General features: G+C 58.6%; 1 protein-coding gene across 2 annotated transcripts in view; it reads left to right on the top strand.

Annotated features, from left to right (window-relative positions):
- The first annotated feature begins 150 nt into the window (after positions 1 to 150).
- Positions 151 to 21,313, top strand: part of ARHGEF17 (Rho guanine nucleotide exchange factor 17) — a 39,415-nt gene continuing 18,252 nt past the window's right edge. Inside the window, exon 1 of one of the 2 annotated variants that reach the window (XM_063327443.1) lies at positions 151 to 3,254. In XM_063327443.1, coding sequence (XP_063183513.1) covers positions 267 to 3,254 — 2,988 coding nt within the window. In that variant the 5' untranslated portion in view covers positions 151 to 266. The remainder of the gene's footprint in view (positions 3,255 to 21,313) is intronic. The other variant, XM_063327453.1, reaches the window with a different exon arrangement.

Genomic DNA, 21,313 nt, shown 5'->3' on the forward strand with positions numbered 1-21,313 from the left:
CAGGGGGGTGAGGGAGGAGGAAAAGCCAAAAAAAAAAAAAAAAAAAAAAAAAAAAAAGAGAGAGAGAGCGAGCGAGAGAGGGAAAAAAAAAAAAAAAAAAAGAGGGGGGGAGAGAGAGAAAACAAAGCGGGAGGGATGAAGCCCGCTGGCAGCCCGGAGGAGGAGCGGGGCCGGGCGGTGCCTGCGGCGGGGCCGGGGCCGGGGCGCGGCGGCGGCGGGGCCGGGGGGCGGGCGGAGGCGGCGGAGGCGGCGGGGGGGGGCAGACAATGGCGGAGGGGGGCAGCGGTCGGGGGGTAGCGGCGGGTCGGTGGCTCCTGCCCGCCTCCTCCCCGCCTTCCTCTTCCTCCTCCTCCTCCTCCTCCTCCTCCTCCTCCTTCTTCTTCCCGGGTAGGAAAGTTTCAGCGTCGATCGCGGAGCAACAACCGGGCCGGGCTTTTGGCAGCCTGGCCCCTTCGGTACGGCAGCTTTCGCTTCGTTTTACCGAGCCGGAGCCAACGGGCCCGGTTCATGCCGGGGCTCAATCGCCGTCCCCGGCTCCACCGCCGCCACCGCCGCCGCCGTCGTCGCCGCCGGGCCCGGGGTTAAACGCGGAGCCGCCGCGTTGGCCCAGCGTCCCGGCGATGCGGAAACTCTTCGGGGAAAGCTGCCGGCAATCTACGGGGGGAAGCGGGAATGGGAACGGGAATGGGAGCGGGGTGGGGAACGGGAGCGGGGCTGGGAGCGGGAGTGGGACCGGGAGCGGTCGGGGAGCTCCCCCGCCGCCTCCACCCCGCAGCCGCGTCCCGCACCCGGCTCTCCGTTCTCCCCGCGGAGCTCCGCCGGAGCCCGGCCCGCATTCCTGGCATAACTCGACTCGACCGCAACCACCCTCCTCCTCCCCATCACCCCGCTCCAACGGGGAGGATGAAGCAGCCGCATCCCGTTCCCCCCGCGCTTCATCGGGCAGCGAAGGCGAAGGGCAAACCGGTGCACACCGGCACCGCGCCGCCCGGAAGAAGAAGAAGGAGAGCGGTGGTTGGGAGAGCCCAGCGGATGGCGGCGATGCCGAGGCCGAAGGCTGCGGGAGGGTGGTCCCCCGTCATCCCTTGCCTGTGGTGGCCCGTGTCTCCAAAGTGAACATCCTGCCCTTCGGCAGCCCCAGTGGGTCGCGGAGCAGCAGTCGTTATTCCAGCACGGAGACGCTGAAGGAAGAGGAACAGTTTGGGGTTTGTTGGCCCAACCAAGGACGGACTCTCCAGGCGGGTTACGGCATCTATCGATCACCCAGTTTCGGGACGAGCGATGGCCTGGCGTGGGGACAGCCGTCTGTCCGCGTCCATCCCAAGCTGCCGCAGGGCACAGCCAAGGTGAAATCGGACTTTGAGAGTGAGAGCCTGCACCAGCCAGGGCTGGAAGGGGAGCGGGCCAAGCACCGCAAGTCCTTGTCCAACCCTGACATCGCCACCGAGACCCTGACGCTCCTCAGCTTCCTCAAATCAGACCTCTCGGAGCTGAAGGTGAAGAAGAAAGGGGTGAGGATTGGCCTTGACGCGGGTTCCGACGGCTATTCCAGCATCACCAACTCCTCCCCGGGCAGCCGCGGTGCCACTCAGCCCCCCAACCGCTGGGCACTGGGCGAGCGGCCAACACTCAAGGACCTGACGGCCACTTTGCGTCGAGCCAAGTCCTTCACCTGCTCCGAAAAATCGGGGATGCGGAGGCTTTTCCTACAGAGCACCATGAAGCAGAGCTCTTCCGAGCTCCTCCTGGCCACTGCTGACTGCCAGGACCAGGTGGCTTCGGATGGGGGACAGCGGGGGGATGAGGATGCTCTCCCCATGGTCATCCAGGACCAGTACATCCAGGAGGCGAGGCAGGTCTTTGAGAAGATCAGCAGGATGGGTTCCCAGCAGGACTACGGCTTCACGGCCGAGCAGAAGGACAGTGAAGGTGTGGAGGGCGCCGAGGTGGTGGCACCGACAGGGACAACGGACGAGGCCCTTCAGGGACGGGCGGAGAGCACGCGGTGTTTGAAGGAAGTGGACTTGGAGGAGAACCTCACTCGCAGGAAATCCGTGGAGGAGCTGTCGGGTCACGAGTCAAGCGTGACAGACGAGGGCATCGTCACAGAGCCGGAGCCCATGGGGATGCCCTTCCAAGACTTGCACGAAGCCGTGGATGCCTGGACGCTGCCCAATGCTGGGTCGGCAGCCGGTGACACTGAAATGCCACTGCCCGCTCACCCGGCAGTGGTGGTTGAAGACCTTCCAGTTGGCAAATCCGAGACACCGAGCACCCCTGGCAGCTTGCGGCGCCGACGTAAGTTCCCCTCAGCGTGTGCCAATGGGATGGAGGGTGGCAGCGAGGGTGGCACTGAACCCTACCGCTCCCTGAGCGACCCAATGCCCCACCGGAGATGTGCGATGGCGGAGGAAGCGAAGAATTTCTCTGTCGACAGCAACCTCCTGGGCTCGCTGAACACCAAGGCGGGCATCCCCCAACCTGCCGCCATTGCAGGCAGCGCAGGCAGCGCAGGTAGCGACCTGTCGCTTGGCAGCGACGGGCTGCGGGACTACAGCAGCCTCATCCAAACCATCGTCAGCCAGCCTGGAGCCATGGCTAAGCTCATCGATGAGAAGGGCAACGGCAAGACCATCAAGAAGAAGTCGTTGAGTGACCCCAGCCGCCGCGGTGAGCTGCCGGCCGGTGCCTTCGAAGGTCCTGGTGAGGCCATCAGCGAGCTGGAGCCCAGCATCCCACCGTCCAGCAGCGAGCCCATCCTCTCGGCACAACCAGCAGCGCCAGGCACCGGCCGCAGTTATGGCTTTGACCCCAAGTTGGCTGATGTGTTGTCCCCTCGCATCGCCCGGCGCAGCTCCAAGAAGCGCTCCAACCGTGCGGCTCACCAAGAAAACCAACCACCACCAGCACCTGCCGTCCTCACCAAGAGCCGCCCGGCCACCAAGCACATCCGTCACACCAGTGAGCCCGCCACCTTCGTCCCCATCACCGTCCCCGAGCCGCTTGTCCCCTCCGGCCACCACAGCCACCTCCCCGCGCCCACTGCTGGCCGCTCACCCGGCAAATCCTTCCCGACCCTCCAGCCTCCTTCGCTGGAGGATGTCACCAAGCGGTACATGCTGTCCCTCAACTCAGGTGACGCTTCCCCCGGTCCCGGGGATGGACCCCGCTCTCCGCCCGCTGCCCCACCGCCCCGGTTGCCCCGGTGCCCACGGCCACCCGACGAACATGGACCCAGGACCAAGCCACAGGTGGTAAGTGCCCATCCATCCTAAAATCATCTTCATTTCACGGGGTGCATGACCCCTCCAAAGCATTGGTGGCTTTGGGGGTCCATTGCATGTCCCTCGTTGGGGACAAGTTCCCATCTGCGGATGCGCTGCCGGATGGCCAAGAGCTTTCCCAGCCCTTTCCGGCTGTCCCAGGGGGATGAGCTCTTGTTTGTATGTAGAAGTGTAAAAAGTAAAAAGCGATTTTTGGGTGGGAAGAAGCAGTTTTCAGGTTAAATAGCACCAAACTTTTGTGGAAGGTGGTTTTAGAGATATATATTTTTATGCTATATTTATATATAGCATCTCCCGGCAGTGCTGTATAAGGTCCCGGTAAATGGGTGTGCTCTTTGCCGGCCCTGAGATGCTGAACTAAAAATTGCCTTTTCCTTGGCGGGGAGGGCTTAAATGGTCCTTTTGCTTGGGATTCGCCATGTCATACCCCTTATTGAGCAAATTGTCATTTTCCCCCCCCCCCAAAAATCGCCATCCCTCTGCCCGGGACCATGGGCTTTGTCGTGCCGGCGGCGTGGGAAAAAGGGGAAAAAATGTTCTGCTGCATGCACTAACTGTTTTATCGATGGGTAAAATTTTGTCCTGTCTGCGGAAGAATTAATGCTGCTTGGGGGATGCAAAGGTGGTTTTCTCGCCCTGAAAAGCTGCGTGCTTTGGGGTCTTTCCTGGGGTGGGTTTTCGGCATTGCCGGCCCCTGGGCTGTTGTTTAAAGACGAACTTGGGTTCCCATCGCTCCGGGTGTTTGTGCCGGGAAGCGCTTGGAAGCGCCACCTCCTCCTCCAGCACAGCAGCGCCGGCACCCACAGGGCTTTTAATAGCTCCGGGCGAAGCCCAGAAATACCCGTTCCCGCGGGGGATGAGCTGAGAGCTCGCGGGAACGGGGCTGGCAGGGCTCTCTCGCCCTGCTTCGATGCCGATTTAAGAGGACGGGCTGGACCGTTCCATTCCAACAGCCGCCGGCAGCCAAGCGTGAAGTCCCCGGGGCTGAGCCCAGCGGTGTAACCCTTGCTGGCCAGGGCAGAGCCGCGTGGAACAGGATTGTTTTTCTTTGCACGGTCCCGAAATCCAGATCCCTGCATCATCATTCCCCCAAGATACTCTCCTGGGGTCTGGCAGCCCCACAGCATTATTTCCTGAAGATATTCTCTTGGGGTCCGGCGTCCCCACAGCATCATTACTCCAAGATATTCTCTTGGGGTCCAGCATCTCTGCAACACCCTCGCGCTAAGATATTCTCATGGGATCCAGCATCCCTGCAGCATCATTCCCCCAGGATATTCTCCTGGGATCCAGCATCCCCACAGCATTATTGCACCCAAGATATTCTCTTGGGGTCCAGCATCCCTGCAACATCCTCGCGCTAAGCTGTTCTCATGGGATCCAGCATCCCTGCAGCATCATTCCCCCAGGATATTCTCCTGAGGTCCAGCACCCCCACAGTGTTATTCCCTGACAATATTCTCTTGGGGTCCAGCATCCCCACAGCAACGTTACTCCAAGATATTCTCACGGGATCCATCATCCCTGCAGCATTATTCCCCCAGGATGTTCTCCTTGGGGGGGCTCTGCGTCCCATCCAGCTCCTTCTCCGGCTGTTGTCCCCATTGCCAGACAACAGCCATTGGTGGCAGTGGATGGGGAGCTCTTTGCTCCTGCATAAAACGTCCTTGGAAATAATTTGGGGTGAATTTTGTAGGATTTTTGCCCAATGTACCAGTTTTGAGCGAGGCGCTTGTCCTCTCCGATCTCAGGGTGAAAAGCGCTATTGAAGCATCAAGCGTTATAATTAAGAGGGGTAATGAGGAACCTCCCAGGGTTGCAGTTGGTGGCACCTTGGGGACATTGGCAGGTCCCCAAGGCGAGGCATTTCTTTATAAATATCTCTTACTAAATTATTAATATGTTAAGTTTATATAATATATGGTTTGTATTAATAATTTATAAAGCGTTTATTTCTTCTTCAGGCAGCTCCCTGCAGTGCCCCAGGGACGGTGCCCACCCCGTGATGGCCCCAGTATCGGGGATGCTCTGCTGCCCCCCCACCCTGATACACCCCAAAACCCTGCTCACTTTGGGATCATTTCAGGTGGATTTTTACCAACTCCAGCACTGGGTTCTGGCAACTGGGAGCCCAGTTTGGCCGAGCATCACCTTGGGCCACCCCACGGGGCCGGACCCTGGGGATGCTGCTCCTCACCTTGCTTGAACCCGCCAGCCTCAGCAAAGAGGGTGCGAATTTTCCCTTTTAAGGGCAACGCCGCAGCTGTATCTTCAAATCTCTCTCCTGCCTTTGAATTTCTTTGTGCTGCAGCCATAACATAACTGAAACCAGGGGTTTTATTTCTCTTTTTGATTTATTATATAGTGGAGCTGGGATGTTTTATTTCAGATGGCACCAGCTTTGGCTGGGGGGGCGGAGGGGGACCGAGCCCTGCAAGGGAGTTGCTTTAATTATAGGCGAGAGCATCGAGGACCGGATATAACTTGGCACCGGGACGGCTGGCTGGGAGTGGAGATTTACGTGCTCCCTGACCGACGGCGAAGAAATAAGCTTTATTTTTTAATTTATTTTTTTTATTTCCCTCTCCCTGACTCAATGGAGAGGGCCGGCGTCGCAAGGTCAGTCGTCTGCTTGGGGAAGAGGTCATTGCTGCTTGGGGATTTGGGGTCCTTGGAGAATCAGTCTCATGTCACAGTGATGGTCTGTCTGCCCTGGTGTCCGTCTCCAGCAGACGATGCTGGGAAGGGATTAATAATGGGGTCCAGCGTCCCCGCAGCATCATCCCCCCCAAGATATTCTCTTGGGGTCGGGCATCCGTACAACGTCATTCACTGAATGTGTTCTCTTGGGGTCCGGCATCCCTGCAGCATCATTCCCCCAAGATATTCTCCTGGGGTCCAGCATCCCTGCAGCATCCTGCCCCCAAGATATTTTCCCAGTCCCCGTGGTTTGCGGGTGGCTTTGGTGGAGGTGAGCACTGCTGTGCCGGCTGTATGCTGGGTTTGGCCGCCCGGCGCGTCCCGGCTGGGAGAGGTAATGTGCTGTTCTCCCTTGGCGGCAGGACTGTTTGTCCTGGGTGCTTTCCAGCAATCCTCCATGGGGCTGGAGCCGGCCAAGCCGCCCTGGGTGCAGAAGAGCTCCTTCGCCCTGTGGCTGATGCCGGGCACGAGGGTTTTAATTCCCCAGGAGCCGTTAGCAGCACGTCCCGCTCCGGCGCACGGCACGGGGGCTGCGGGAAGAAAGGATGCTTTCAAGAAAACAAGAAAAAAAAAACACAAAAAAACTCAAGACAGAGAAGTTTTTCTGCCTCCAGCATCCCATGAGCCACTGGGATGGGCGAGCACATGCGTGCACACCCATGCACATGCGTGTGCAGCAGCCCGGCACTGAGCAGGGGTGCATTTGGGGTGTTTTTGGGGGGGATTGGGGGTCCATTTGCTTCCCAGGGAAGCTATAAGGGGGATGCCAGGCTGGCAATCCCTTGCATCTTTCTTTTCCCTGTGGCCGAATCCAGCACGGGATGGAAAATTAGGTATGCACACTGCCATGCTCTGTTTGTTGACTTAGCAGCAGTCGGATTAAACAGGAAAATATTGATTTAAATATAGCACCTCGCGGGAGCGGAGGAGTCGTGGGAACGCGGCCCCCGGCGCCCCGGCCGCTGCCTTCCCCACCTGCTGCTCCCCGAGCAGGGCGGACGCACCCCGAAAAAGTCACAGGGGATGAAGGGGGATCCCCGGAGGGAAACATCGGGGTCGAGTTCCCAGGGACGCTTGCGTAAAACCCCCACCATCCCTCCCGAGCGTCCTCTCTCTGAGCTCGCCCCGGCATGGCTCATCCTCCAATAGCTCTTACTCGCTTTGGGGGCAGCTCGAGTGCCGGATCCGTGCACTGGCCAAATATTCCCTGGTCAAAGTTTGGCACCTTTGGACCTATTTATCCCTCTGTTCCCTTTCCGTAAATCTCCATGGAAACCAGGTTTTGGGCCATGGCTGGGAGTTTTCTCATTTTTCCGCGTTACTGGAAATCTATAATTAAAGCAGATGCGGGGGGAGGATGGGGACGGGTAAATCTTGGCTTTCCTCTCCCAGTGCCTGTGCTGATGGCTTGCCCAGTTTTCGCGCCCCTGGCTCCGCCGTGCTCAGCGAAACGCTGGGGTAGGGGGAAACTGAGGCACGCAGGGAGCGCCGCTGCCCTTCGGAGGGAGGTTGGAGGTGGGATGGAGCCAGGAGAAGTTCACCGGCACTGGGGGGACCCACAGGTGGTGCTCCCTATCAGTAGCATGGACTGACACTGGGACCACCAGCGCGGGGCCAAGCAACACCCAAGCATCAACAAATCCCCTTAACTCTGCCCAGTTTTTACTCTTCCCTTTCCTGCTGCTGGAATCCCGTTAACTCCGTCTATTTTTGCCCCTTCCCTTCCCTGCTGCCAAAATCCCCTTAACTCTGCCCATTTTTGCCCCTTCCTGGCTGCCAGGGTTTTGAACACCCTTGGGTGACGCAGAGGACATGTCTGGTGTCACCCAGAGCCACCCCCGTTGCTCCTTGTCCCTTGGTCCCGGTGCCTGCCCCCGCTTTAATTAAAAGCCTCTAATTAATTAGGCAGCAAACCCCAACAGAGGGGATGGACCATCCGGGATGCGCATCCTTTGAGCCCGAAAGCCCCAGGGGAGCACCCCATGGGTGTGGGGTGCCCTGTGATGGTGGCCGTGGGGTAGGATCCGGCCCTGGAGCGAGAGGGTTAGTGCTGGGCTGAGCTCGGTGCTGGGGGCTGGCCTTGGCCCGTGGCCGCCTGGCCCAAAGGTCAGGCTCTTGGCAGGACGCCGGGGCTGCAGCGAGGGTGGGAGGCTGGGAGGGCTGCGGCGTTGAGCTGCGCATCCAGGCCACGGGGGGACCCGAGGCCCTGCGCAGGTGCATGGGGAGGTTCCCTGGTCCAGGGGTGCACATGGAGAGGTGTGTGGGGAGGTTCCCTGGTCGGGGGGTGCACATGGAGAGGTGTGTGGAGAGGTCCCCTGGTGCTGGGGTGCCCATACAGGGATGCCCTGGGAAGACACTGATGCAGGGGTTCCCATGCAGGGGTTCCCATACAGGGATGCTCCAGGAGGACACTGATGCAGGGGTGCCCATACAGGGATGCTCCGGCAGGACACTGATGCAGGGGTGCCCATACAGGGATGCTCCGGCAGGACACTGATGCAGGGGTGCCCATACAGGGATGCTCCGGCAGGACACTGATGCAGGGGTGCCCATACAGGGATGCTCCGGCAGGACACTGATGCAGGGGTGCGCATGCAGGGGTCCATGCTGAGATCCCTGGTGCTGGGGTGTCCATGCAGGAGTGCACAGGGAAGTCCCTGGTGCAAGAGTGGGCGTGCAGGGGTGCACAGGGTGATCCCTGGTGCTGCTGTCCGTGTGCATCCCTATACAGGGAAATCCCTGGTGTGCACATGCATCCCTGCGCAGGGATGTTCCTGCTGCTGGGGCACACACGCAGGGGTGCACAGGGACATCCCTGGTGCAGGGATGGATGTGCAATGGTGCACGGAAAGGTCCCTGGTTGCAGGGTTGCTGGGGCAGGGGTGCACAGGGACATCCCTGGTGCTGGGGTGTCCACGCAGGGGTGCACAAGGAGGTCCCTGGTTGCAGGGGTGCACGTGCAGAGGGACACCGGGAGATCCATAGCGCTCCTGTCCATGTGTATCCCTGTACATGGAAATCCCTGGTACTGGTGTGCATGTGCATCCCTGCACTGGGACGTCCCTGCTGCTGGGGCACACACGCAGGGGCACACAGGGACATCCCTGCTGCAGGGATGGGCGTGCAGGGATGTACGGAGAGGTCGCTGGTGCAGGGATGGATGAGCAGGGGTGCACAGGGACATCCCTGGTGCTGGGGTGTCCGTGCAGGGGTGCACAAGGAGGTCCTTCGTGCAGACGTGGACGTGCAGGGGTGCACAGGGAGGTCCCTGGTGCTCCTGTCCATGTGTATCCCCGTACAAGGAAATCCCTGGTACTGGTGTGCATGTGCATCCCTGCACCGGGACGTCCCTGCTGCTGGGGCACACACGCAGGGGCGCACAGGGACATCCCTGGTGCAGGGATGGGCGTGCAGGGGTGTACAGAGAGGTCGCTGGTGCAGGGATGGATGAGCAGGGGTGCACAGGGACATCCCTGGTGCTCCTGTCCATGTGCATCCCTGTACAGGGAGATCCCTGGTACTGGTGAGCACGTGCGTCCCTGTGCAGGGATGGCCCTGGGGCAGGGGTGGACATGCAGGGGTGTATGGAGAGGTCCTGGTGCAGGGGTGGATGTGCAAGGGTGCATGGAGAGGTCCCTGGTGCCACGTGCATCCCTGTACACAGAGATCCCTGGCGCAGGGATGCATGTGCAGAGGGTGTATGGAGAGGTTCCTGGTGCACGGAGAGGTCCCTGCTGCAGGGATACCCATGCAGTGATGCACGGGGAGGTCCCTGGTGGTAGGGTGCTGCTGCTGGGATGGACGTCCATGGGTCCAGAGGGAGATCTCTGATGCCGGTGTGCACACGCAGAGTTGCACAGGGAGATTCTGGTGGTGGTGTGCATGTCCAAGGGGGCATAAGGAGGTTCATGGTGCTGGGCTGCACACACAGGGGTGCTCAGGGGGATCCCCGGTGCCAGGGTGTACGTTCAGGGGTGCACGGGGAGATCAATGGTGCTGGTCTGCAGACACGCAGGGATGCACAGGGAGATCAGGAGTGCCACTGTGCACCCCTGCGTCCCTGCACGGGGAGATCCCAGGTGCTGGAATGCACGTGCAAGGGTGCAGGGAGAGATCCGGGGTGCTCTGCATGCTCCTGGTGCACACAGCCAGCGATGCACAGGGACGATGCACCATCACCCTGGGTGCATTGCACGGACTGCTCTGCATTTCTGGGCAGCTTGCCTGCACCCTGCCTGCACCCTGCCTGCACGCGTGCGCAGGGCTTCATGCCTGGGCTTTTTCCATGCAAAGTCACCCGCCTCCGAAGCTTCTGCTGGGAGGAGGTGGCCTCGATCTCCGATCTGCTCTTGCAGGGGAAGCAGCAGGTCGGCATCTCCGAGATGTGCCCGTGCATCATTGGTACCCTCCTGCCAAACTCAGCTGGGATGGAGGCTCAAAGCTTCCCAGGTCTTGTAGCTGCGGCTTTAGTCCATCCTCTCAAGGGTTATGGGATTTAGAGCCTTTCCCAGGGATATTTCCGAAGAGGGAGATTTCCCGCGGATGCTGAGCCCTATGTGATGGGAGGGAGCAGAGAGGTGATCTGCTGAGGTCTCCGCTTGCTGTGACTTCTTTGCTCTTTTTCTTCTCCATCACCCGTCCGGTGTAGGCAGGTCCCGATGGGGCAGTTCCCGCAGCTTTGGAGCTGCAGCAGGGACTTCTCCTAAATTCAGGTTGGAGAAGGTGGTGGCATCACATGAAGATGCAGTAGGGCAGCACTGGGTGGTGGTTTGTACAGAGTTTCTTCCCCTTCTTGCAGGGCTTTTGCCCTGGAAAGAGACTCCCTCCCTCCCTCCCTTCCATCCATCCATCCATTCATCCATCCATCCATCCATCCATCTATCCATCCATCTGTCCATACATCTCTACCAGCCACCCATCTCCATCCATCCATCCATCCATCTATTCATCCATCTGTCCATACATCTCCAGCCACCCATCTCCATCCATCCATCCATCCATCCATCCATCCATCCATCCATCCATTTGTCTCCATCCATCTAGCTCCATTCATTTATCCGTCTCCATCCATATATACATCTCTATCTACCTGTCTTCATCCCCCCATCCATCCATCTCCATCCACCCATCTCCATCCTTCTCTACCCATCCATCTCCTCCCATCTCCAGCCTTCTCCATCAGCCCATCCAGCCATCGCCCTCCACCTAACTCCACCACCCATCCCCACCACCCATCCAAAACAACACGCCCCACCAGCCATGCGGGCATGATTTTCAGTGCGGGCATGGTCCATCTTCCAGAACATCTCCTCCTGAAGGCATCAAGCCCATCTTGCACAGACAGAACCCACTAAACCAAATACACTGTGATTTTCACCATCATGTTTCCAGGCCAGGATGTGTCCAGAGAAGAAAAATCAGCCGCTTCCACCCCCTCTCCCTCAACGTGGCTCTTTTTAAAGCTCTGATGGTTGGTCCCGGTGGGGCTGTTTCTCCGGGCTCCCTTGGTTTCCATGGAGAGGATGGGTGAGGAATTTCAAAGGGAATGGCTCCAGTAAATGAACTCTTCTCTAAAAATAGCGTGTTTGCTTTTGGGTCTTTGGGAACTGTGGCCCGGCCAATGAGAGGGAGAACGAAAATCAGCATCTGGGTAAAAATATTCCAGTAACTCGCTCTTTGTGCAAACTCCCGTCGGAGCTGCTCAGCTTCCGGGGAACGGGGGCCTGTTCTCAGTCTGCCCAGTTCCTGTCTGCGCTGGTACCAGTTCTCCATGACCACCATTCCTGACTGCAGATGGGGGTTGTCCCCAAGCTGCATGTCCCCCCGTGCCTTATATAGATTAATTTAAGTTGAATCCCTTTAGTTTGAGGTGTAGAAAGGTTGATGGCAGGAACATGTTGGGCTTGTGTGGCCCCCATGCCCTGTGATGTCCCGGAGCCCCTGGGCGTGCCGCTTTTTGGGAATCAGGGCATGACCACCAGCACCTTCCACCCCACCGGTGGCATCCAAGACACCAATGATCCCCATTAAGACATCTCTGCATGGATGTGCTGGGTAAAGGGCATCTGTGGTAGTGTCCACCACCAGGTTTCCTCTGGAGGAGTCACCATCCTGAGTTGGGGATGGCCACCACCAAGTCCTCTCCAGAGAAGCCACGAGCCCAACATGGGGATGGCTACCACCAGCTTCTCTCCAAAGGAGTAACCATCACAATGGGGGGATGGCTACCACCAGGTCTCCTCTGGAGAAGCAACTATCATGACATGGGGACAGCCACCACCAGGTCCCCTCCAGAGAAGTTACCATCCTGCCATGGCAATGGCCACCACCAGCTTCCATCCAAAGGAGTGACCATCACGATGAGGGGATGGATATCACTGGGTCCTCTCCAGAGAAACCACCATCCTGACATGGGGACCGCCACCACCAGGTCCCTTCCCGGGGCCCAATAGTCCCAACATGATAACTACCACCACCAGGTCCCCTCTGGAGAAGCCACCATCCCGAAGCAGCGGTGGCCACCACCAGCTCCCCTCCGAAGGAACCACCATTCTGACATGGGGATCACCACCACCAGGTCCCCCCTGGAGGAGTCACTATCCCAACATGAGGATGGCCACCACCAGGTCCCCTCTGGACAAGCCACCATCCCAACATGGGGATGGCCACCACCAGTTCCCCTCCAGAGGAGTGACCATCATGATGGGGGAATGGCCACCACCAGGTCCCCTCCAGGGGAGCCACCATCCTGACGTGGAGACATCAGTGTCCCCACGTGGTTCCTGGGGCTGGAGAAGGTTTCTTTGGCCGTGCTGTGGAGTTGCTATTTGTGACTGCCTGTTCCCGAGCCCTCCGGTACTCTCCAAAAAAAACAAGAAGGGAGTTGTTTGCATGGGAAGATTGGCATCTCCAAGCCCGGGATATGGTTTCCTGCTTTTTTTAGCTGGAGTAGCAGCAGACTCGTCGGCCTGCCCTGATTTGGCATCCTTCTTCTTGCTTTTTTTTTGGAAGGGTTTCATCCTGACCCCTCGGCAGAAACGCCGTCGCTAGCAGTAGGGGATCAGTTTTGGTCCTTTTTTTATTTTTTTGGTTGCCCAAAACCCCAGTGAGATGGGATGTAGATGGCTCAGAGCCTCAGTAAGCGGAGAGGGGACTCGTCCCTTGGTCGTCCGAACCCGGCGCAGGTCAGTAGATGCCGAAATGCCCTTTTTTCGCACTACCCCCCTTCCCCCCCCTGCTGGGGTGCCGCCGTGACAATGACATGACAGGGAAGGCGTCACCTCTCGCCTTGCCGTGATGTGACGTGAGACGTGGGCGTTCCTGGCAAGGTCCATGGTGTCCCCCCCCACCGGCTCCCTGCTGCTGTGCTGGGCGAGGGGACCTGCTGAGTGTGGGCTGCTGTGGGGCTGGGTGTCCGTGGGGGATGGGTGATGCTGGGGATGGAGGCTGGCATGGGCACAGAGGGGGTCTTCTCCTGGTGGTTGCACCCAGGCTGCTGCCGAGGGCATGGATCCAAGCACGGGGGGGGCATAAGAAGGGCCGGGGCAGGGGCATGGCACAGGCTGTTTGGGGCTCCTCGCTCCTGTATGTCCATCAGCTCCTGGGTGCCCATCGGCTCCTGGGTGTCCATCGGCTCCTGGGTGTCCATCAGCTCCTGGATGCTTGTGGATTTCTGGGTGCCCATGGACTCCTGGCACCTGTTGGATCCTGAACATCCATCAGCTCCTGGGTGCCCATCAGCTCATGGGTGCCTGTCGTCTTGTGGTTGCTTGTGGATTCGTGGGGGTCTGTGGACTCCTGCTACCTGCTGGATCCTGGGAATCCATCAACTCCTGCATTTCCATGCACTCTGGGTGCCCATTAGCTTCTGGGTGCCCAGGGACTCCTGGGTGCCTGTTGGTTCCTGGGTGCCCATCAGCTCCTGGGTGTCTGTCAGATCCAGGTTGTGTGTGGATTCGTGGGTGTCCAGGGTAGCTCCTGGGCACCCAGAAGGTTCTGAGCATCCGTCACCTCTTGGTTGCCCTTTGGCTCCTGGATACCTCCTGCTGCCCACTGGTTCCTGCATGCCCATCAGCTCCTGATGGCCAACAGCTCCTGGTGCCCAATGGCTCCCGTGTGCCCTTTGGCTCTCAGGTGCCCATTGGCTCCTAGTGTCCATCAGCTCCTGGGCGCCCATCAGCTCCTGATGCCCGTTGACTTCTCCTTCCTATTGGCTTCTCGTGACCAGGCTGCTGGTGCCCATCAGCTTCTGATGCCCAATGGCTGCTGGGTGCCCATCAGCCCCTGGGTACCCAGTGCCTCCTGGATGCCTTTTGTCTCTGGGGTGCCCATCAGCTCCTGGTACCCATCGTCTCCTGGTGCCCATCAGCTCTTTCTGCCCATTGGCTCCAGGGTGCCCATCAGTTCCTGGGTGCCCTTTGGCTCTCAGATGCCTGTTGGCTTCTGGCCTCCGTCGTCTCCTGGTCCCCGTCGCCTCCTGGTCCCCATCAGCTCCTGGGTGCCCATCAGCTTCTGGTGCCCATCGGCTTCTGGTGCCCATCACTCCCTGAGTGCCAGGCCAGCACCCTCCTGAGTACCCCAAGTTTGCTTTCACCCCCCTCACCTGGATGCACGCCCCATGCCACCAGGCACCCAGGGCACCTCCTACCCACATATGCCAGGCTGGCACCCAGTGGCGATGCCAAGGGGTGCCAGCATCAGGCACCTTTCTCCTCCCTGGTTTCCCTCTTCCCCCCAAAATCCCAGTAACTATTGCTTTGGGGTGCTCTGGGATGTGGGGTGCGGCTGGTGCCAGCAGCAAAGGATGCTGGTGGGGGATCCAGGGATGCCGGTGAGTCGGGGGGTGGCATTACCCCTCTCCCAGTGGGTGCAGGGCCAAGCGCGCCGGGAGGCAGCGGAGAAGGAGTCGGGGCGGGGGGAGGCGGGGGGAAGAAGAGCAGGGCTGACCTCAGCATCTGGAAAGCTGCGCTCTTGGGCCGCGGCCTGCGTGCCGAAAACCGGAGGCAAAAAAAACCTTCCATATTTGGTGAAAGCTGCTCTAGGGCTCGGCAAAGGCTGGCTGCAAACGGGGGGCCGGCAAGCCCCCCGCCGTGCCCTGGACTGCGGCGACACGAGTTTTGCAAGGGCTCTGCAAATGCGCCGGGGGATGGATGGCAGCGGGAGGGGGGGCAAATTGGGGTGAGCGTCACGGATCGGGTGGGAGAGGAGCATGGGGAGGGGGCCACCCATGGGATGCTCTCAGCAGCAGGGGGAGGATGCCCTGAGGATGTGCCAACATGACCCTGTGCCTCATATTCTGGGGAGGTGGGGGGGCGGGGAGAGCCCCTCACACCCCAATGCCAGTGATGCAAACCCTGATTTCAAGTGAAAATCCCTTGGGAAAATCCCCGTGACACATTTAGAGGATGAATTTTTGTTGCTTCGGGAAATGAGCCTCCCCCCCGTCTCCCTGCTCCCCATCCCACTGGCACCGCTCCCGGTGCCGCCACTCACCGGGACGGCACCGGGATGCCCAGCATCCTTCCACCCTGCCCTGAAAAAGTTACTCCAGCTCCTTGGGTTTTTTTATTCCTGGCTTTTTCTCACAATTAAAAAGCAGAATTACAGCCAGGCCCTGTCCTCTCGGGATGAATCACCGCAGCCGAGAAGTCAAAGGGAAAACAGCCGAATTCTCGGTGCATCCTTTTGAGGCTGAAGCCACCCTCCTCCTCCTCCTCCTCCTCTTCCTCCCTGTCCCGGAGGCGGTTGTGCCGCCGGGTTTCTTCATGGGAGCATCCCTGAACAAATCAAAGCTCCTCTGCGAGCTGGGAGCCTGGGAAAAACCACGACCGAGGGAAAAGCAAACATCTCCAGCCCCAGGGCTGCGAATAAACACGGGAGTATTATTAGTAACCGATGCGGAGCTGAATCAGAGCCGCTGATTTATGCTCTTATTTCCTTTCAAGAAGTTACGCTTCGGAAAGCGTCTCGGACTTTTCTTACCCGTGGGAGAAGAGCGAGCGGCTGGGCGGGGAGGGGATGCAGCCCCGGACGTGATGCTGTACGGCGTCAGCCTGGCTCAGGCACGGCCCCTCTTCTGCGGCACAGGTCCTGGTGTTCCCCTGGGAGGTGGAGGGTGGTGTCCCCAGGACACGGGGCCTTGGTGGTCCCCAGGGATGGGGGGTGGGGGTTGGGGGGGCTAGTACCCAGGAATGGGATGACTGGTGTTCAGGGATGAGGAGACTGGTACCAGGGATGGCGGTGATTGGTATCCAGGGATGGGGGGACATACCCTGGGAAGGAGGTGACTGGTACTTGGGAATGGTACCCAGGGATGGCAGTGACTGGTACCCAGCAACGGGGTGACATGCTCCAGGAAGGAGCTGGCTGGTACCCAAGGATGAAGGTGGCTGGTAGCCAGGGATGGGTGACTGGTACCCATGGGTAGCAGTGTCTGATACAAGGGATGGAGATGACTGGTACCCAGGGTTGGCGATGACTGGTGCCTAAGGACGGTGGTGACTGGTGCCCAGGCATGGTGGTGGCTGGTATCAGCAGTGGCGATGACTGGTATTCAGGGATGGGTTCACTGGTATCCGGGGATGGTGGTGGCTGGTATCAGCAGTGGCGATGACTGGTATTCGGGGATGGCGATGACGATTGAATAGGGATGGAAGCATCTGGTGCCCAGGGATGGTGGTGGCTGGTATCAGCGGTAGCGATGACTGGTATTCGGGGATGGGCTGACTGGTACCCAGGGATGGAGGTGGCTGGTACCAGGGGTGGAGGTGACTGGTATTTGGGGATGGCGGTGACTGTTCCCTAGGGATGGAGGCATCTGGTGCCCAGGGATGGAGGTGGCTGGTACAAGGGGTGGAGGTGGCTGGTGCCTAGGGATGGAGGTAGCTGGTGCCTAGGGGTGGAGGTGGCTGGCGCCCAGGTATGGCAGTGGCTGGTATCAGCGGTAGCGATGACTGGTGCCTAGTGATGGGTTGACTGGTGTCCAGGGATGGTGGTGGCTGGTATCAGGGATGGGCTGACTGGTACCCAGGGATGGAGATGGCTAGTACCAGGGGTGGAGACGACTGGTATCAGGGATGGGCTGACTGGTACCCAGGGATGGAGATGGCTAGTACCAGGGGTGGAGACGACTGGTATTCAGGGATGGCAGTGGGTAGTTACCCAGGAATGGAGGTGACTGGCACCCGGGAATAGAGGTGATGGATACCCAGGGATGGAGGTGGATGGTATCAGGGATGGAGGTGATTGGTACCCAGGGGTGGGGTGACATGCCCCAGAGAAGAGGTGACTGGTACTCAGGCATGGTGCTGACTGGTACCCGGGGATGGTGCTGACCGGTACCCAGGGATGGGGTGACTCGTACCAGGGATGGGGTGACTGGTACCAGGGATGGGGTGACTGATACCCAGGGATAGAGTGACATGCACAGGGATGCAGTGACTGGTACTCAGGGATGGGAGTCACTGATGCTCAGGGAGGGAGGTGATTGGTACCCAAGGATGCCAGGGCTGGTACCCAGGGATAGCAGGGGCTGGTACCCAGCAAAGCAAGGTCTTCCCCTGTCTGGTGGCTGCCGTCTCTCCACCCATGTGGCACAGAGCTGTGTGGCTGAGCATCGTTTATCCCAAGGTGAAAGCTGGATGGGTTGGCCTTGAAAACCCTACAAAACCCCGTCAAACCTCCTGCTTAAAAACATCCCGAGAGGACATAATGTGATTTTTTCCAAGCGATTTTCCTGCCAGAAACCAAGCGATTGAGGAAATACGGAACGGGATGAAATAGCATCATCCTATTTTGGATGATGATGCCAGTCAGAGGCTTTTCCGTCTGCGCAAGCAAGTTTTATGTACCGGGATGATGCCGTTTGCTGCGGAAGTGTTTGTTCATCACGTTGGGATGGATGGAAGCAGGTCCAGGTTTTTTTTCCAAGCCTTATTTTTCTGGGATTTTGGTAGAAATAAAGCCAAGGGTGCATTCAATTGTTAAGGCTGGGTGCTCCCCGTGCACTGTAGGCTCCCTGGGGCAGGGGACTGTCCCCCTCCATGGGCTGGTGGCTTCTACTATGTCCAAGCTCCCTCTAGTGGGATCTGCCCTGGGAAGAAGCATCCAGAGAAAGAAAAGGTGCAGAAATCCCAATTCCTCCCAGTTTCTTCCAAACTGGGAATGGTGGTCTCAAGGAGGTGCCAAGATTCAGGCTGCTCGTAGCACAACCCTACTACAAGACAGTAGAGAATCCCCCACCCCCACCCCACCTCCAGCAGTGCGGACAAGCTGCAACGAGGGAAAAACAACTTGTATTTATTTATTCTTAAAATTTTGGCACATTTTGCAGGGGTGGGAGTAATTACGCTAGCAGGGCTGGCTCCTCCTTCGGCAGCTGCGGGAAGGATGAGCTGGGAAGGCCCCGAGCAGCAAATCCTGCTCCCAAAATGATCCAAAACACTCCAGATTTTTCCTAAAACCCGATTTTTTTGGCGGCGAAGTGAGGTTTCAGGGTCAAAATCCCCTTAACAGTTCACCCAGGGTATGGCTGAGCCCTGGCACAACTCATTACTCTGCCGACCTTGGAGAAACACTGCGTGTTCTGGCTCCGGGCAGGGAATTTTGGGGTGAAATGGCATCTCCAGGGATACGGAGATTCCCTCCTCCCATGGGATGTGATTGTAGCATCCCAGCCGGGTGGTGACAGTATGTGTGACACCCACTTGCGCGTCCCGGCCTTCAGCAGCCCGGTTCCCGCCGGCAGCGGGATTTGAGGGGGGAGGAAAGGGGAAAGTCTTCGAAGTGGTTGCAAGCAGCATCATTACATGCACTGATGTGTGCACAGTCTCAGCCTGGGCTCAAGGGCCAGAGGTTGGGATTCCTCATGGATATACATCCCCGCTCTCCCTTTCCCCTAAAACCCCGTTTTTTCTTTAAAAAATGAAGGTTTTAGGACTTTCCACCATCGACGCCTATTTGTTTGCCGAGGGTGGAGGCCGGACAAGATTTTCCAGGTCGTTTTTTAAATACTTTAAGATGTTTTAAAACCCCGGGGGGATGCTCGGGCGCCTCCTGCATCGCTACGCCTGGGCGGAGAAAAGCAAAATGATGGATTTGCACCTGGATTTTTTATTAAAAAATAAAACGGAGCAGCCTAGGAGAGATCCCCTAGGAGAGGAGTTGAGGGGTTCTATTTCCGATGCCAGAGGGAAAAACTGAGGGGAAATCTCCTCTCTGAGCCCCCCCCGTCCTGCATTTGGGGTGCTGCCAAATTGCCCCCCAAATCCCCAGTGCTGGATCCGCTCCAGCTTTGGGTTTTTGGGAGCATCCACGCCATGCTGGCACGAGCCTTTGGGATGGGGGGGGATGAACCCCTTGGCTCCATCCCATGGGACTGGGGATGTTTTCCTGGGGCAGGGGCGATAGGGTTTTCTGGGGGGAGGAAACACCCAGGTCGCCAAAAAGAAAAAAAAAAAAAAAAAAAAAAAGATTGTCCGAAAGGAAATCTAAAGGTGTTTACAAAGAGCCGCGCTGCTAAAAATAACCAGCTCATATTTTAGACGGGCCCTAAAAATAGGCAGCGCTGTTGGAGTGGCCAAACACTCCCAGGAATTTCCTGTGGGCTGCGGGCCGCGCGCAGGGGGGTCCGGGCTCGGCGGCCGGCGGGGACGACCGGCATCGCACCAGCTTTTTCTTTCCTGGGTGACAGCGAGATAACCTCCTCCGTTGGGCCCCTCCGTGCACAGCGGGATCCAGCCTGGCTCCTTCCCTGGTCTGGGCAGCGATGGGTTTAACCCTTCTCCATCCATCCTTCCTCCCTGGTAACATCCGAAGGGGTTGGGCGGGTTTGAGAGTGGTTTTTAAACCCGTCAGCGAGAAAGCTCAACCTTAATAGTAGACACTGGAGAATCTCCTCGCACGGTTAAATGAAGGGATTGACTCACGGGAGGTGTTTGGGGAGTGGGGGGTGTGGGAAGGACCCTCTGCAGATGGAAGGATGGAGGGAATCCCCCTGCTCGCTCTGGGGACAAGCGATGCCGTGGGGAGGGCGTTGCTGCAGGCGGAGCGGCCGGGTCACCGTCGCGGCGTCACGGCGTCGCGGCGTCACGGCGTCCGTCGCAGGGCAGCTGGGGCTGGGGCTGCAATTTAAATGAGGCAGGGATTGCAAGAGGTTTGGGATCGCGACCCCCGGGTGGATCGGGGATTGCGATGCAGATGGAGCCCAGGGTTGCAGCCCTGGTGGCTGGGGGTTGCAACGGGAATGGGTTTGGGATCGTAACCCGGATGGATCGGGGATTGGAACCCGAATGAGGTCGGGATTGGAACCCAGATGGATTGGGGGTTGCAACCCAAATGAACCCGGGATTGCCATGCAGATGGAGCCAGGATTGCAACCCTGATGGGGCTGGCATTGCAACAGGAATGGGTTTGGGATTGCAACCCAGATGGATCAGGGATTGCAACCCAAATGAACCCAGGATTGCAATGCAGATGGAGCCAGGATTGCAATGCGGATGGATCAGGGATCGCAACCCAAATGAGCCCAGGATTGCAATGCAGATGGACCCCGGGTTGCAGCTCAGGTGGGTCTGGGCTTGCAATGCAGCTGGATCTGGGATTGCAATGCAGCTGGGCCCAGGGTTGCAGCCATTGTGGATCCAGTGTCACAACAGGAATGGGTTTGGGATTGCAACCCAGATGGATCCGGGATTGCAACCCAAACGAGCCCAGGATCGCAACCCAGATGAACCCAGGACTGCAAACCAAGTGGGTCTGGGATTGCAACCCAAGGGACCCCAGGATTTCAATGCAGACAGACCCAGGATGGCAACCCTGGGGGGGCTGGAATTGCAACAGGAATGGGTTTGCGATCGCAACGCAGATGGATCAGGGATCGCAATCCAAGTGAGCCTGGGATTGCAATGCAGGTGGGTCCAGGATTGCAACACAGACGGCTGCAATCCCAGATGGGTCGGGGATTGCAACGCAGCTGGGCCCAGGGTTGCAGCCTTTATGGATCTGGGGTCGCAACAGGAATGGGTTTGGGATCACAACCCAGGTGGATCAGGGATTGGAACCCGAATGAGCCCAGGATTTCAATGCAGGCAGACCCAGGACTGCAACCCAGATGGATCTGGGATTGCAACTGAGATGAGTTTGGAATCTCAGCCCAAATGGGTCTTGGATTGGAACCCCGAACGGCCCGGGATTGTCACCCAGATGGGTCTGGGATTGCATTTCAACTGGGACCAAGGTTGCAGCCCGTGTGGGTCTGGGATTGCAACCCGGATGGGGCTGGGATTACAACAGAAACGGGGCTGGGATTAGATCCCAGAAGAACCCAGGAC

Source organism: Chroicocephalus ridibundus, chromosome 1 (assembly GCF_963924245.1).
Source record: "Chroicocephalus ridibundus chromosome 1, bChrRid1.1, whole genome shotgun sequence".
In the NCBI taxonomy this organism is placed as follows: Eukaryota; Metazoa; Chordata; class Aves; order Charadriiformes; family Laridae; genus Chroicocephalus; species Chroicocephalus ridibundus.